The sequence below is a fragment of the Corylus avellana genome, chromosome ca5 (genome assembly GCF_901000735.1).
Source record: "Corylus avellana chromosome ca5, CavTom2PMs-1.0".
Taxonomy (NCBI): Eukaryota; Viridiplantae; Streptophyta; class Magnoliopsida; order Fagales; family Betulaceae; genus Corylus; species Corylus avellana.
Window position 1 is genome coordinate 8,837,937 of NC_081545.1, and position 17,845 is coordinate 8,855,781.

Consider the following 17,845-nt stretch of genomic DNA (forward strand, 5'->3'; position numbering starts at 1 on the left):
AACACGTTATAGCTTTGATAACGTGTTAAACAATATATGTCTTCAACCCTTTTCTTTACCATCTCATACAAGGAATACTCAAAATTGATTTGAATTTCTCACCTTTCTCTTCTAGGCTACCATTTGCCATGGCTAGTCTCAGCAGCATCACCGCCCACAAATTCCCTCAACTCACCAAACCCATCGCAGAAACCAAGAGATCCAACTTCCCTTCAACTGCCCTCTCCACCCAGCTCTTCAATAAGTCCAACCCATCTAACAATTTCAGCTTCTCAGCCCGGAAAAGAAGGAACTGGGTAATTGGGTCGGTCACAGAGGACCGAGAGGTGGCTCCAGTGAAGAGTAATCTTGCTGAGGAAGAAGAAAGCCGCTTGTTGCTCAATGGTTCTGAAGAATTTCAACCTCTGTCTTCTTCCAAGGGGAGTGAGGAGGGTGATGATCTTGATAGGTCGGTTAGCAAAGCTATCAATGCTACTATTGTGCTTGGATTTGGGACCTTTGCTGTCACCAAGTTGCTCACCATTGACAATGATTACTGGCATGTGAGTGGTCTTGTATATCAAGTGTTTGCTTATATTTTCTCTCTTTTAAAGATGGGTATTTGTGAGATTAGGCTTTTCCATTGTTGATTCTTTTATAAATTTCTCTCTTTTGGTTGGCAAAACAACCTTTGATCCACTTACCCAAAAAAGAAACAGCCTTTAATTGTCAATATTGTGTTTTATTATATGAGCATTTGTCAGTGTGATGTATATTTTGCTTAATTAGATTTTCAGATAGTTTTTTAAATTGACAAATATACATTTTCTTACAATCTTCAAAATTGATGGGATATCGTTAAAATATACTTTCTTTTTTGTGGAAAATTGTTTTTTGTGGAAACAAATTCTGTAAAAGAATGAAGAAAAGGACTGCTATTGATTTTCTTGCTGTTCTCCATTAAGAAAGAACAAAGTTCCCTCTTCAGTGATTTTATGTTTTCATTTTCTCAGGGATGGACCCTTTATGAGGTACTAAGATATGCACCTGAACACAACTGGATTGCGTATGAACAAGCTCTCAAATCAAACCCCGTTTTAGCCAAAATGGCAATAAGTGGGATTGTGTACTCGCTAGGAGATTGGATTGCCCAAGTATGTGTTTGAAGCCGAAGGAGATTATCTTAAATGAACTATCTTGTTGAAAACTAGTTTTTGCTGATTTTCTAGTTATTTCCTACTGAATTTGCAGTGTTATGAAGGAAAGCCTCTTTTTGAGTTTGACCGGACACGTACGTTCAGATCAGGCCTGGTTGGCTTTACTCTCCATGGATCCCTTTCTCATTATTACTACCAATTTTGTGAGGTGATAATTGTGGTTCATATTTGGTCGGTTGGCTTATTTGTTGATTTTCTCTGAATGGCTGAAATCGTTTACTTTGGTTTCCAGGCTCTTTTTCCTTTCCAAGATTGGTGGGTGGTCCCTGCCAAAGTTGCCTTTGACCAAACAGTGTGGTCAGCAATTTGGAACACCATCTATTTTGTAGTTTTGGGGTTCCTGCGTTTTGAATCTCCAACCAATATTTTTAATGAATTGAAGACTACATTTTTGCCCTTGCTGACTGTAAGAAACCATCCTTGTTTTCCTCTATAGTTGCTCAAGTATCTTTACATTGTGTCTGATAACCAGTTTGTTACCATGGTTGTTATCTAGTTTTTGTAATAAAAAAATTGGCTCTGCTGTCCTTAACTTTGGCTTAATTTTGAAACCTATATATCCCATGTAAATGTTGCTCTTTAGTTTTTATTCTTTACGGATCTTATATTTCTCACACTTTCGCTGCTGCAATTAGTCTTACCGTAAAGGTAAAAAGAACATGAAAAAAAAAGATATGATGATGGTTCTACTAGAAGTTTTTTTCTTCTCTTGAAAAAAAAAAAAAAAAAAAAAACAGCTGAAAGTTCTATGAAGAATAATAAAACAAGACATTGATCAACTGATATTTACTTGCGGTTCCTATGTTTTTGGTGTTTGATGCAATTCGATTCATTTGAGTTCTGTCCAACATAGATTTGATTTATTGATGGCAAGCCAATATTCAATTTATATGTCGGAGACAACATCGTTTATTGTCGTGATTTGCTTTACAGGCTGGGTGGAAGCTTTGGCCATTTGCCCATCTGATAACCTATGGTGTTATCCCTGTTGAACAAAGGCTTCTTTGGGTGGACTGCGTGGAGCTCATCTGGGTTACCATACTCTCAACGTAAGTATCTAAATATGTCTATTATATCTTGTAGAGTACTCATGTGAGAAGTTATGCTATGGCATACCAGGCTGTTAATAGTTATATGGTTACTTCTGATTCTTGGGCCATTTGGAGTGGTATTAACTGCATTATTCGATATTCATGCATATAAATCTGTGTTTACCTTGTGTCTTTTCTGCCACATCAGATGACTATCAACAGCAGTACGGTCAAGCTTGTGGTTTCCTTCATTTTTTTTGCTTTTTTGGAAATGTGTCTTCCATATTGAGCGCCATGGACAATGATGTTAGGATTTAAAGTTTGTGCATCTAATGGATTATATGATTTTACATTATTTAAATTTTTCAAAAGTCGTGTCAACATTGAATACATATACACCGTTAAATACACAAACTTTAAATCTTGATCATGAAATGAATACCACCCATTTCATTTAAATAGAGAGGATCCTATTCCAAGGGGTATATGGGTCATCACTGATCAGACATGTTTATGCAATAAATGCCCTAAGGAGCTTAATCTTCTTATTTATTTCCAATTTACAAACCAATTGTTAGGTATGGTAAGGTCTAAAATTGTTGCTGTAGACCTCTCTCTCTTAACACTGATAAGTTTTTCCTTTGTAGTTATTCAAATGAGAAATCGACAGCACGAATATCTGAGGTATCGTCTGAATCAAATCCTACATCTTCATCAAGTCCTCCTAAGGTATAACTATCAGCTCTTAAAGTGTTTCTCTAAGGCCTGGTTGATAATTCTTATTGAAGGCTGAGAGAGAGTTGAACATGAAGCAAAAATCTTCCCCTACATTATGTATGTCCACCATCCTAATGTGCTAATATATGTCAGTATATTTTGTGGTCTGTTGCCAGGAGTAAATGAATTGGAAAGCTTGGAAATAAGAGAAGAGTTTTCTAAAGCTGTCACAAGGAGTGATTAACCATTCCTGAAGCCTGAGATTGTCAATGGTAATGTGAAAAAAGTTTGGACCCTTATAATCTCTGACCTGCCTCTACAGATGGATGCTGGTCATTATACATAGATATTCTTTTTCTTTATATTTCTACAACTTCTTTCGAGGAAGAGGTGGGGTTGTGTTAAGGTTGAGACAAATATTTTGTATTAATTAATGTTAGATCAGCACATCATAAAGTTTTGTAAGGATGTATTCTATATTCAGTCTCCATGTATGCCAGCTCTTCCAAGGACTAATGTAGCAATATAGAGAGTTGACAGTAAAGTTGGAGCCCATGTTACAATTGGTAGAAGATACAGCAAGAAATTCCAAACAATTCCGAGATATTTTGGCATCAAGTAATGTTACAAAGAGGACTAAAGTTTTCTTATAACCATCCCAATATATTAAAATTCAATAATGATCATAAACTCAAGAGTGCTATAGATCCCAATTTTTTTTTCTTTTTTTGACATGTCCGCACGAGGGGAGGGGGGATTCGAATTAGTGACCTCAGCTTCATGAGGTGTGGTCTTTAGCCGATTGAACTAATCTCTTGGGTACGACGAATTCCAATTTTTTTTCTCAAAAGTTAGTTTTCAAATAATGTGTCACCATTTCATGAGATTTATTAATTTTGGAAGTATCTCATCAACTTATGGGACAATGACACTTTATTTGAAAACAAAAAATTTGAGATGTGTAACAATTTTTTAAATTTAATAATAATTTTAAAAGTTATATCGTATTTGAAAAAACTTTAGTCTTCCTTAAAACATTATTCTTTTGGCATCTCCATCCCTTCATAACGGAATCAATCTGCTAAAAAAGTTGACCACCCAAAGCCTTAAATGTGAGGCATGTCAAATGCTAAATGTCACACCCCTTCACATTGGACTGATGTGACTGATGTAGTAGTATCCATCAGTATTTGATTTTTTATTTTTATTTTTTAAAGACTTAATAAAAGGCCATGTCAACTCAGCATGATGTGAGTGTAATTTTTAGCATTACTTTTTAAGAGCGTCCCTAGCAACTGTTACTATTTTAAAGAAATTTGTTTCTAATACAACCTAAACTGACATTTTTTTAAAGAAAAATTATATAATGACACAAGTTTTATGTGTCAATGTTATTGTTAGCTATACGGTGGGCTTGAGGCCCAATTTCCTGAACACGTGGCCTCGCTCGAACACAGAGTGCAAAACCAAACAAAAAGTCGAACAAAGAAACTAAAATTTACCGGTATTTTGAAAAAGAGCCCAAGATCTGCAAAATCAATTTCACCTACGACCCCCAGATCCCTGACCCAGTCTGCAACTTGACCCCAATGGCGAAGCTGGAAGCGATGCACGAACCCAAGGACGAGAAGGCCACCACCACCACCACCAACAGCAACCACAAGAACAAGAAGAGGAATCACGGCTCAACGAAACTCTTCGTCGTCGTTGATTACCTTTTCCTCCTCATATTCTTTGGGTTCCTCTGCTCCATTCTTTTCAAGATCGTTGGCATTTGATTCCTAAAGAAGACCCACGTTTCTTTTAACCAGGTCCACCCTCGAATCCCCTTTTTGTTTTGGGTTCTTTTGGTAGTAATATGAGCTGGGTTTATATATATATTTGTGTTTGATGTGTGTATCTGTGATTTTTTTTGGTTAACTCGCAGCACTCGCTAAACCCTTTATGGGTTTCTGTTTGTTTCTTTTTGGGTAAAGATGATTTACTAAGAATTTAATTGGGAGAGGAGAATTGCTTAAATTTATGATATTGTATACTTGGTTATATATTATGAATTTGTATATGAAATATACTTGGAATCTTTTTGATGAATAATAATTTATTGAAGAAGAAGAAGAACAGCTCGCTTACACGGAAAAAAAAAAATGTACTTGGACTTTGAGAACATTATTTTGTATGTGTTTATTATCATTTTGGCCATTGCATTGGTACACATTTTGATCTGAGAATTGCTCTTTGATGTGAAAAAATGGGTGTCTTATTCGGGTGCAATCCCGTTGACAAATGGCTTTTAACAAGCACTTGTGATTCTTCAAACGATGACGAGTGTTGGATGAAAATCATGTTAGACCAGTTTGATATATCTAGGACGATGTTGCCATTTTACTTGTTTTCTTTTTCTGAAGCTTTGCTTAAAACTTGGATTCTTTTTGAGCCTTTGTTGCTTGCTTTCATGTACTTGAAAACTGCAAGTACGATGCAATCAGTGGATGGAAATATTTTCATTAGGGTGATTCTGAGAACAGAATGTTTAAGAGAGCATTTTGACGATAATTATGAGCCAACTGAATGTTTGGTGTATACTTGGAGGGATTGGAATCCACAGCAACTAGGCTGCTTAAATTGCTAGTAATTTGGGAAGTTAATGTCAGAGAGCATATGTGGGATCTACCTGCCTAAATAAATTTGGACAGCTAATTGCCATGGATCTCAATCCTACTTGAGGCTCATAGAAGGCATTTACACTAACACTAGACTAGCATTTTACATTTACTCACATTATATGGAATATATGATTAGTATTCATTTATAGTTGCACTTTATTTTCACATGTGAACAGTTCTTTTGCTGGGAATTTGTGTGACATATATAGGCTGCAATGTTGGAAACATTTCCGAGCTGGAAGGCACTTGCAGGAGTTGGCTTTGTCAGATTCAGATATGTGATTTTAGAGTTGTGATGTATTTCTTGATTTGGAGGATTATGTGCCTTTGTGATAAAAGAAATTTTGATTCTCTGTCTTCTAGTCTCTTTCCTATTGGCCTTTCTTCATGTATTTTGCTGTGGATAGAATTTTTTGTGGAATTAATCAATGATATTTATCTGAGATCTAGTTTTGCTATTAACTTCTACTCATTGTCTGGATTTGATCCCAGTAAGTAAAAATTTGCTTGTACAGGAACACATCTACAATTATTATGATTAACTTCTTCTTGATTGTCCGAAATTTGATTATGGGGATTTTTTTTTTTTTTTTTTTGTGTGTTGTGTTTGCAACTTTGCATCAAGAATATAAAGTTTGACAGTTGAAAGCCATGTCACATCTCTTTGACTATTTGCTTATCATTAAGGGATTTTTTTTTTTTTTTTTCCTCTCTCTGTGGTTTATAGAAAAACATATTTTGGACTTGCTGCTTAGAGTTGCCCCCAGAAAAATCAGCTAAACAGAGGGATGTTGATGCATCTAACATAATCTCAAATGTATTGATAGGAGTCATAGGACCAAGTCTTCTGCATCGATAACTAGAATAGTTGATTCTTTAATCCTCATGATTGGAGATAGTTTTTCCATGAGGTATAAAATCTAATTACCCTTCTTTCTGATCAATGGATAGCTTGTGTTACTGTCCAGGAGAAAATTAAAAATACCTTCAGGAATGAAACAGAGGACATAGTTGTGATAGCAAGCAGCACATTTTTGCTTCTTTTACATCTTTCCAGAAACAATTTATTCTATAATCTTTGTAAGGATGAAATGAATTTAAGGAAGGCAACAACTAAAGGCCCAAAAAAACCCTACTTGGGAGTAACCGTAGTAGCCATTTACTTGTTGAGGCACCAATAAGGAGGGACTTAGATGGACCCGCAATGCGGGAGACCGTAATCAATTCCTCAAGGCAGGTCGAGCAAAGACAAATGAGGGTGAGTCTTGCCCCCTAGCATAGAGATTCGAACTTATGTCCTCCCCCTCACCGAACCACTTGGGACTTATCATTTTTTTGATAAGTAATAATCTGTTTTATTAAAAAGTGTAAAGGCGCCCCAAAGCACACTGGGAGTATACAATAGGATCACCTAACTAGAAAGGGAAAAACGAACAAGAAAATCATCATAACTAATCGACACCGGAAAGACATGTGCCACGGTCCAGAGATACAACGTATGAAAACAAGAGGCTAATATGTCTTCCCCTGTCCCATCCAAATCCTCAAAGCACCTTCTATTCCTTTCCTTCCATAAACACCAAAAGAAACAAGTAGGCACCATTTTCCAAACAGCGGCACTCCCCCTCCTCCCCTAAGACCACCAACAGGCGAGTAAATCCGAGACCCGTCTCGGCATCACCCAAGACAACCCAAACCGTCCAAAGAAAGTATTCCACAAAGCATAAGCAACTTCGCAATGAAGAAGAAGATGGTCCACCGTCTCCTCACTCCTCTTGCACATGCAACATCTGTTCGTTACAATCACCTGTCGCTTTTTGAGGTTGTCTAAGGTCAAAATTTTGCCCAAAGCCGCCAACCACACAAAAAAACTCGCCCTCGGAGGAGCTTGTGTACGCCACACACTCTTCCATGGGAATCCTCTTCCTTCCAAACCAGCCAATGAAGAGTAGAAAAGCTTGACCTTGAAGCGGCCTCTTTTGGAAGGGTTCCACCACAACCTATTTTCACACCCTTGCCTCACTTGAGCAGAATGTAACACTTGAAAAAAAGAGGTCAAAACATCCACCTCCCAATCATGAGCCTCTCTAGAGAAACTAACATTCCACTGGTTAGAGCCACCCAGCACTTCCAAATGCTCCGCAACTGAGGCGTCCTTGGCACAAGCAATGCTGAATAGGCCTGGAAAAGCTACCTTGAGAGCCGTATCCCCACACCACCGATCATGCCAGAAGCGAACTCTAGTCCCATCCCCTACCTCAAATCGAGTAAACCCTTTGAAGGTGCCCCACCCTTTCCTGATGTTCTTCCATAACCCCACTCCCAACGCTCCTCCCGGCTCCAAGGAGCACCACCCTCCCCAAAGGCTTCCAAATTTCGCATCCACCACAGTCCTCCACCAAGCATCTCTCTCCATTCCATAGCACCATAGCTATTTCCCTAAAAGGGTGCGATTGAACACCATTAGGCTTCTGATACCCAATCCACCCTCCTTAATCGGATTACAAACCTTCGACCACTTTACCAGGTGGTACTTGAACTCCTCTCCTAGACCCCCCCATAGAAAATCCCGCTGCAACTTCTCAATTCGCTTAGCAACACTCACCGGGATAGGGAAAAGAGACAAAAAGTAGGTAGGCAAGTTGGTGAGAGTGCTCTTGATAAGCGTGACTCTTCCACTCTTCCACCCTTCGACAAATACGACCTTTTCCACCCAGCCAGCCGACGTTCTATCTTTTCTATGACTCCATCCCAAATATGTTTAGCCTTACAAGAGGCCCCCAGCGGCAGACCAAGATACTTTACTGGCAAAGAAGCAACCCCACACCCTAGAACACCGGCTAACCTATCCACTTGCTCCACATTCCCCACTGGAATTAACACTGACTTTGCCAAGTTAACTTTCAAACCGGAAGCAGCTTCAAACAGCAAAAACAAACTCCGCAAATAGCGTAGCTGGGTGGGCCTAGCATTGCAAAAAATCAACGTATCGTCCGCAAACAAAAGGTGTGAGAGAGTAATATTACCAACCTGAAACCCCTCTAATAGTCCCCCATTGACTGCCGCCGAAATCATCCTACTTAGAGCTTCCATCACAAACACAAACAGCAGAGGAGACAGGGGATCCCCTTGTCTTAAACCCTGGAAACTGCTAAAAAAGCCATTAGGAGAACCATTGATCAGAATTGAGAACCGCACCGACGAAATGCAATGTTCTATCCAAGAGCACCAAATCCCACCAAATCCACACCTCTTGAGCAAATATAACAAGAAACCCCAATTCACATGATCATAAGCTTTCTCCAAATCCATTTTGCAAATAATCCCTGGCTCCCCATATCGCAACCGACTATCAAGACATTCATTGGAAATCAAGATCGGATCTAGAATCTGCCTCCCCTTGATAAAGGCGCTTTGAGACTGAGAAATAATCTTATCCAGAACTACCTTCAATCTATTTGCTAAGACTTTAGCTATGATTTTGTAGATACCTCCCACGAGGCTAGTAGGCCGAAAGTCTTTAAGATTGGTAGCGCCGGGAACCTTCGGAATAAGTGAAATGAACGAAGCATTGAGGCTCTTCTCAAACATCCCTCCTGCATGAAATGCACTAAACACTTTCATAACATCCTCCCTCACCACCTCCCAACAAGCTTGAAAAAAGGCCATAGTAAACCCATCGGGGCCCGACGCCTTATTACCATTCATTTTAAACACTACCTTTCTAACCTCGTCCTCTTCGAAGTCTCTCTCCAACCAACTAGCCTCTGCCTCCGAAATGGAATCAAATGAAATACCCTCTACCACGGGCCTCCAATGACATTGCTCCGAAAAAAGTTTTTGATAGAACTCAACTACATGCTCACTAATCTCAATCGGCTTGGAAGTGATGTGATCCCCAATCATGAGAGTATCCATAGAGTTGTGTCTTCTATTAGAATTTGCTATGGAGTGGAAAAACTTAGTACACTTATCACCTTCCTTCAACTACATCACCCTTGATTTCTGCCTCCAACTCACCTCCTCCATAAGCGTGCAATTCTCTAGGTCTCGAGTCACTTCCGCCTTCCTCATAACCTCCCCCTCATCCAAGGCCCTACTTTCTTCGTTCACATCCAACAACTGAAGCTCTTCAAGAAGCATCCTCTTATTCTTGTCAATATTACCAAACACCTCCTCATTCCAAGTCTTCAAATTCAACTTCAGGGCCTTAATCTTGCACGCAAAAACAAAACTCGGCGAACCATGAAATACATAGGAGTCCCACCATTGTTTTACTAGGGCCACAAAACCATCCGCTTTTGGGACTTATCATTCAAGACTGAATTTGATTTCTAGATGTACTAATTCTTAGGATCTCTAATCATGGCAGAACCATTTGCACTAGTACAGTCCGTGCTAAATGTTGCTTAAAATATAATGACTGATTATCTAACAATTGAAAGTTGTTCAGTTCTGTCTGTTGATATTCTGAGAGTGAAACATTTTTCATACTTAAATGCTGCATAAACTGACGATCGTGAATATTCAAATAAGCAGTATTATGCCAAATATTCTTCATTCAATTCAAAATATCTCTTTCATGTGTACACGTAGTGAAACAAGACCAAGAAACCAGGAAACAAACACCATCTCTTCCCAGGAAAAACCATAGAGCAACTATTCCATGCACGAACTTCATAACAACAATTGAATGAGAGACTCTTGCAACGGTCTTCAAAGGAACACCATTTCCGTTTCTAGCCAAGTTCTATGACATCACATAATTAACAATTGTAGAAGAGAAAAAACACTACCAATTAATAGTAGTCCATTGTAGGGACCTACAATGGACGACTATAGTGCTCCTTCAGCTTTCAGCCCTTTTTCGGTGGTTGTTGCTGGCTCTAAGTGGGGGTTCAAATAGATTCGCTTTATTCTGTGCTATTTTTGCTTCTATAACCGTCTTGAGTAGCCTTTTGAGATGACCAGGTCATTTGTTTGACCCATTTTTTACCTTTTGCAATTTTTGTTGCATTGTTTTAGTTTGTTTTTAGTCTATTGTTAGAGAGTTCATCCCATTTTCATTTTTAGGATCACCTACTTTTGATCTAAAGTTAGATCAAAAGTGGTAACCATTTTCTTATTCAATTAATAATAATAATAATAATAAATTTAAAAAAAAATTGGTAATTTTTTCAAGCTTGCTGGATGAAGTCACCAGTCCAATTGCTGTTCTTTCTTCAGCAATTTTTGAAACTCCATTACCAATTTCTGAAACATCAGTATTTTTGTCATTCATTAGAAAACATTGACTACTTTTTTGGTAGTTTGAGAGATACATTGACACATCTCAATTAATAGCGACACATCTCAATTAATAGCGTCAATAATTTATAGGACATTAACAATAAGTAGTTTGAAAAAGGTAAGTAAACTTTTCTCAATATATTTTTAAAAATATATTCCAATGATGGCCATGCTTCCGTTGTCACTTCGTAGCACACCCTCGGCCGTTGCCCATGGCAACTTCGATGAAGTGAAAACCAATCAGGGTGTGACTAAGCACCATTTACGTTTCAGACCTGACTTAATTGCTGAATTTGCTGCTAATACAACTTAGCATTATGTAAATATCTTTAAGCAGTTGGCTGTTTATCTTTACAGAAACTGGAACCATGATCATTCCTTGATGAAAGTTGAAAGAGATTCCCACCAAATTTTTGGCAATACAAAAAGAACAAAACATTGTTCCTTTAAATGTACAAAGACAAACCCTGGACACAATGCCACCAACCCAGAAAATTTTTCTTTTGGATTTTTAAGGTGCAAAGGCCAAGGTAATACAACAAAACCAGCCCAATTCCATTTCCACAGAAATCACAAAACTTCAGGGTTTGGCCTCTCATCAGAAAATCTAGGAAGTTGAACGAGCGAGTTCACTCGTGTGACACCTTCCAAACCCGACCAATTCTGATCTTCAGCTGCTAATGTTTCCCCATTCCCGTCGGCCTCAACAGCTAGTCGTCCGTAAGTATCATTTTCTTCTGATGACCTGACCGTGAAGTTCCTTTGAAGAGACGGCTCACACTTCTGGCCATCGTCTGATTCAATTGCATTGCCAGAATGATTGCTCTGAAGGGTTGCAGAAGAAAAGTTTTGTTCATCATAATCAGATTCCGAGTCCATTTTCCCATCCAAAAATAAACAAACCACTGCACAGTCATCCATTTTCGAAGTAGGGTATTTGAGTTTCCATTCACGAGCGGCCGAGTCCACCAGGATCCTTGCTGCTGATGCCCGGGTTGGAGCCATTGATACTATCTCAACCACCTCTTCATTGGTCAAGACATCCCAAACCTGTAATGACACTGAATTAGAACCGTTCAAGAGAAGAGGCAGAAAAAAAGGATTTCAATGTTTAAAACTCTTCCTCAAGGAAACCAAACTTTTGGGTGATGCACAGCCTCAAAGATGTGAAACATAAAAATGTTATCAAAAGTCATGTACCCTTTTCCCTCAACACACCACATTCATATTTATGTAATTTTGAGGATCATTTTAATTATTCCAGTTATCAGAAATTCATTTAGGTTTTTTCCTCAATACCACATTCATAAAAATCCTTTGTCATTAGGCTGGGACTTCAGTCTATCCTAGGTTATGTAATAGGTCTCATTTTATTGGGATCCATCTAAGGACAAACTTACCTCTATTGTATGGTGTTCTTTTATGGTCAATAGAATAATGGGATACCTACAATTTTAGCAGATTATGAAATTAAGGGTGAAAAGAACTTGAGGGATTTAATCTCCCAATACTACAAATCAAGGACAATTCAAAGAAATGAGCAAAGTCTACACCCCCCCTTTGATTTAAGATAATTTAGAGTACAAAAGTCGACCATTACTTTTGTAGCAAATCTAGATGATATTCATGTTAACTCTCGACCAAGGGTTCTATGTATGACAAGCGACAAATACATGTCAAATAGAACCCTATTTGAGTACACAAATTAGAATTCATGGTGAGAATCATCATTTATAAAGTAGTTTTTGGTCTACTTTAGAAAACCCCAATCAAGTTAAAAATCTGACCAAAAAAATCAGTCTACTATTCTTGGGGAACTTATGTATCGTTCCTATTCAATAAGATTTCTGGCATTTGGTTCCTTTTATTTTAGAAATCTAACCAGTTGCTGATGGCACTTGCATTTGGAGAGAATATTAAAAGGTGATCACTTTCACAATTGTGGGAGTCATTTGAATTGCTTCCACAAACCTGAATTTATTTTCCTTTTTGCAAATAATTTCCCTAAAAGCAATTCAACCATAATTGACTTTATGGGCATATGTGCGCACAAGTGCGCACTAGCATTCACATCTGACTGATGCATATACATCTATGTATATAAAGCCCACCCAGTTCGATCTTCACGCCCAAATCAGAAACTATGCAATTGTGCAAAAATGTGAAGAAAGCATGCAACAGGGTAAGTAATGCATGGTGTAAAACCTTAACACAAGCACTTTAACCCCACCAATACAATAATCCTAAAAAGCCATGGCGTTGGACTATCTAAAGTGGCCATCTTACAGATAATGGTGAAGAAAGCTGCTTCTTTTCAACTCAACCAATAATCAATTTGTGGCCATGTGAATGTCAATATGTCATACAAATCCCAAATCACTAACTGAAATAACACGAGCTATTAATCACTAGTTTTTATGAGAAATAACTTCTACAAATAATCATAGTTTCAACATACTAGAATTTTTATGAAGGCATCCGATCAAGAGCATGAAACTATTCATTTTGAGCTCAGCATCACTCAAGCACAAAAATCCTGCAAGAAATGCTATTTAGTAGACTGCTATGAGACCAAGATGACCTGGAAATGAAAATCAGTCCTTGATTTTTACGAACCCTTGCTGATCCAAAGGCTACTTTTTACTGCCATGTCATCCTGGTTGTAAGGATAGTTGTATGATAGTCTACTAAATTTCATTACTCTAAGACAAAGGGATAAAGAATCAAACTATCAAAGCATTATAGAAGGGAACCTTATACAGCTTGTGATACAATACAGCCTGGTCAACCTGATGCCTAATACAAATACCAGTGTCTACAGATTCATACTGTTGATTTATTAGCCCAAGATAAGGTCCATCCAACTCTTTATGCTTGGTGATGAAATGAGAGATTCTTTCTAATTCTATTACTTGAATGTTGGTTCTTGGAAGCCATTTCCCACACACACACATACAAACACAAATTGAATTTCTCTCATAGCCCCTGGATGATCAGTAGGAAGAGTAATTATCAATTTTATGAAACTTAATTCCTTGTTTGGGGATTGTAGGATATAGTACAGACATTTTTACAAAGAAGCTAGCTCTTCCTAGTTTCTGTTGAGCCAGATTCAAAACTTAGAAATGGCAAACTATAGGTTTACCCTTACCCATGACTTCTTTAAACTAGAGGGTAACTGAATTTACATACAGAAATTGGAAAAAAAAAATGGGGAAAGAACCAAAGCAAGAATCAGAGAATGAAGAGCTTACCCCATCTGAAGCAAGAACGATGAACTGATCTCTCTCTGTAAGTATTCGGTGAGAAAATTCAGGTATAGAGATCACCCCATATTCCTTCAAACAGAAATCCCCAAATGCTCTAGCCATTGCTAATCCAGGTGCATCGTCAAATGGCAACCATACCCTAGGCACTTCAGGCTCATCTTGCAAGGCAAAGACCCTACCCTTACACCGTTTGATCCTTTCAGCCTCCCCTATAGTAATTTGTATCACATAAACAGAATTAGGGGCACACAAAAAGCATATGGTCAAGAAAATTGACTCATAGTATATCATATGATGCATACTTGGTAAATCAGGCTTCAAATCAACAGTCAACTGGATTGCCACCGTGGAATCATTGCTGTCCTTAGATCCCATAATTGCTCGAGAATCCCCAATATATCCCATAAAAAGGTTTGAACCCTATAAACACAAGCAAATGAGAAGAGGTAAAATAAGTGGAAGGAACAGAGTGGTTAGTGCTTTCTGGTGTACCTGTTTCACTATAGTAACAGCAGTGCTACCACTACAGAAGCAGTCCAAATTTGGATGAGACCTCAGTTCTTTGTCCATGGCCTTGTATGACTTTAAGAAAGCTTCTCTCCATATGGAATTCAATTTATCCTCGGGTGAACAATCCTTCTCTGATTCTCCACCGTCTGATCTTAGATTCCCTTTGAAACAAGTTGTATTTGACCCATCCTGCCTTGACTGATAGGAATGCAAGAATGATAATATCTTAATCGGCAGGGTATCCCTCACTTTTCGAGCAACAAGATGGCCGTGTGGACCATGTCCATCAAAGACGCCACAAAATACCACTTCTTCGGACATGAAATCCTGCAGAATTTCAAACCAGATTAAGAAATCAACCACCAAATATAATTAGACTCCCAATGAAAGGTACAGAACTTACTTCCCACACAATCATGGCATCCTGGTTTATACCCTTGCGGCCCTGCTGCGTGAATATGCAAGAACTACGACTCTTTCCATTCATAAAGATCCGGTTCGGTATGGATGGTAAATGCTGCAGGCTAACAACATGGTCGGAGAACGTTCTCCTAGTTCTTTTTTGGCCACAAAAACAAGAGGGAGATACTGTATCTCCATTACTCCTGCTACTACAAGTACTCCGACTACTCGTTGACACACAACCCCCCATTTGCTCAGTTCCGGAAAGATGGCATTACAGCAAATGTAAATAAGGGGCAAAAATCTCCTTGGCAAGAACAGATCTCACATGAAATTCTGAAATTCTAGAGTGGTCAACCAAGGATAAAGACCATCCAAACACCAAAGATTCCCCAAGCATCAAACCACAACCCTCTTTACACCTCCACGTAGAAAACTGGCCTCATTTTATCTTAGTCAAATGTAGAACCCTTTGGAACTTACGCGAATCGACATTAAAACCAACTGACAAAACCAAACAAACTTAGTTTATTGAATAATTTAATCTATAATTCCACAGAACCCAGCAATGGCTACAAGTATAAAATAACTCAATAAATCATACAAATTGTATTAAAAGATATTCCATGTGAAGAAGGAAAATAATATTCTTAAAGGCTGTCCTGATCATTTGTCCCCCCATTAGAATTCACATTGAAACAAATGAAGTGACGATAATTTATTATAACTTAATCCACAAACTACGTTTCAAGGGTATTAAAGCCATCGAGAACCAATCACACGCAAGGATGAAAATTGAAATACCCTTCTATCAAACAATGTCTTGCCTTTTCCATATATAATACATCTGCATCAGCATGAGTTAAAGGCCAACGGATTTTCCAAAGAAGGCCAAATGACACATCCAAGAGGCAACTAGAGTCCTTCTCAAAGCGAGGTTTAAGGAACAAACCTCCCCCTTTCTCTCTCTCTCATACACATACAAATAAACAAACACAAAGAGAGATGCTTCTTCTACTGGTATTTTGCTTGGGAATAAATAAAAAAACAAAACAAGAATGCGAATATCCAGGCGATTCAGATTCTCGAAAAACTTACCTTTCCTGCTCAACATATCAAAAGCACCAAAAAATAGGTCAACACAAAGAGCCAAGAACAGAACTTTTTACATCCCATGACAAAATTTCACATCTATATTTAAGGCTCCAGATCTCCGTTTGGCGGATAAGAAATCTTTTAAGATGGTTTTATAACTATAAAGGTTTTCAAAAAAAAAAAAAAACCCAGCCAGTTCAAAATTTTCAAATTTCACTGTGCTTTTTTTGGATAAGGTTTTTTTAATTTTTTTTGGTAAGGAAATTTTACTGAACTTGAGAACCCATCAACCAAGAAAACTCATAATTAAGGTTCTAATTATTCTTTTTCTTTTTCCCCTTTTTGTTCTCAGCACCTAGACAAGCAAGGAGATTGGTCAGTGGACCCTTTTTAACAGGGGGGGAAGAGAGAGAGAGAGAGATCAAAAAAATTTGTACACAATTTTGAAATCCCACTAGGTGAGAGAACCAAAAGAGAAAAAAGCAAAGCTGGAAAAGCAGAAAAGGACGAAACAAAGGTATGATTTTGTCAAAATAGTATCAAAGAACGAAACCCAAAAAAAAAAAAAGCGCGTAAGAGATCAAAGTAAATAAATATGTTTCTTGATTATACCATTAAAAGATATAATAAAATAAAAAAAGACACAGTTCTAAGGTGCCGTTTGGTTACCCAGAAAATGTAGATGAAAACCCAGAAAGAGAGTACAAAAAGATCATCAAGCAATTACTGAGTATTTTCGTAAAATAAAAACCAAGTGAAACAGGGTAACAAAAGAAGACCAATTTCCTATTTGTTTGCCGGGAAATTATAGAGGTACACAAAAGAAATTAGAAGTTTAAAAACCCAAAATTTTCCTCACAACTAGTCTAGCTAAGCTAAAAAAGCTTCAGTTTTGATAAACTAAAGCATCGGGAATCATGAAATCCAAAAACACTCCTGGTTTTCTGTTACTACCCTCTGTTTTTGCCAGCCACCAAACAGAGCCTAGAATCCAAAATTACAATAAAATAAAGATAGAAGCTGTTACTTGTACATGCAGATCATTCATTACTCGATGCCACTAAAAGCTTTCTGGGATAAGTAGTAACCGGTAGCAATAAATTTAAGCAATTACACATAACAATAAAGGAAAAAAAAAATTAATATATTAAAAAAAAAAAAAAACTGGTTGAAGTGGAATGGCGAAATGAAGCATGCAAACTCAGAAAGAAAAAGTGGGTTTTGAAGGAGGAAGATTGAGGAAAGTGAAGACTGAAAAGCATGAGGTTGGGTGTTAGTAGCAGATTACCTTTGGGGTTTTGGCAAGTTCAGGCATTGGGATTAGAATGGCTGGGAGAAAAGAGAGCAGAGGAGAGTTGGGTTAGATTTCCATATATGCAGAGGTGGTGGTGGTGTGCATTAATTGCAAAAGCAGAGTAGAAAGTTAAAGAGAGTGAGAGAGAGAGAGAGAGAGATTTGGCCGTGCACTCTCGGGAGAAATGGTGATATACATCAATCTCATGACACCAAAAGCAACCCCACCACGTCCCTCTTCAAGGCGCGTCCACCTTGACTCGCTGTCTGCCTTCGAATACTACTTATTAGGGGTACGATTTGACAAAGAAAGAGCAATATCCTATTCCTATAAATAAAATTTATTTTTTTTAAAAAAAAATATATATTTGCTAATGCTT

General features: G+C 37.9%; 2 protein-coding genes across 3 annotated transcripts; one reads left to right on the top strand and one right to left on the bottom strand.

Moving 5' to 3' along the window:
* Positions 1–3,507, top strand: LOC132183216 (uncharacterized). The gene is made up of 7 exons (XM_059596618.1): positions 1–542; positions 993–1,133; positions 1,231–1,344; positions 1,429–1,602; positions 2,130–2,245; positions 2,875–2,956; positions 3,121–3,507. The coding sequence occupies exons 1-7, from the start codon at positions 129–131 to the stop codon at positions 3,124–3,126; spliced, it is 1,047 nt and encodes a 348-aa protein (XP_059452601.1). The 5' UTR covers positions 1–128; the 3' UTR covers positions 3,127–3,507.
* A 7,772-nt stretch (positions 3,508–11,279) lies between these two features.
* Positions 11,280–17,620, bottom strand: LOC132180512 (probable protein phosphatase 2C 52). Of its 2 annotated transcripts, none has more exons than XM_059593373.1 (6): positions 17,461–17,620; positions 15,079–15,581; positions 14,658–15,002; positions 14,468–14,585; positions 14,151–14,374; positions 11,280–11,946 (listed from the first exon to the last, which is right to left on the bottom strand). In XM_059593373.1, the coding sequence occupies exons 2-6, from the start codon at positions 15,325–15,327 to the stop codon at positions 11,467–11,469; spliced, it is 1,416 nt and encodes a 471-aa protein (XP_059449356.1). In that variant the 5' UTR covers positions 15,328–15,581; positions 17,461–17,620; the 3' UTR covers positions 11,280–11,466. The 2 variants fall into 2 exon arrangements, with proteins under 2 accessions (XP_059449356.1, XP_059449357.1); XM_059593374.1 differs by lacking the exon at positions 17,461–17,620 and adding an exon at positions 16,176–16,715.
* Positions 17,621–17,845: the final 225 nt, after the last annotated feature.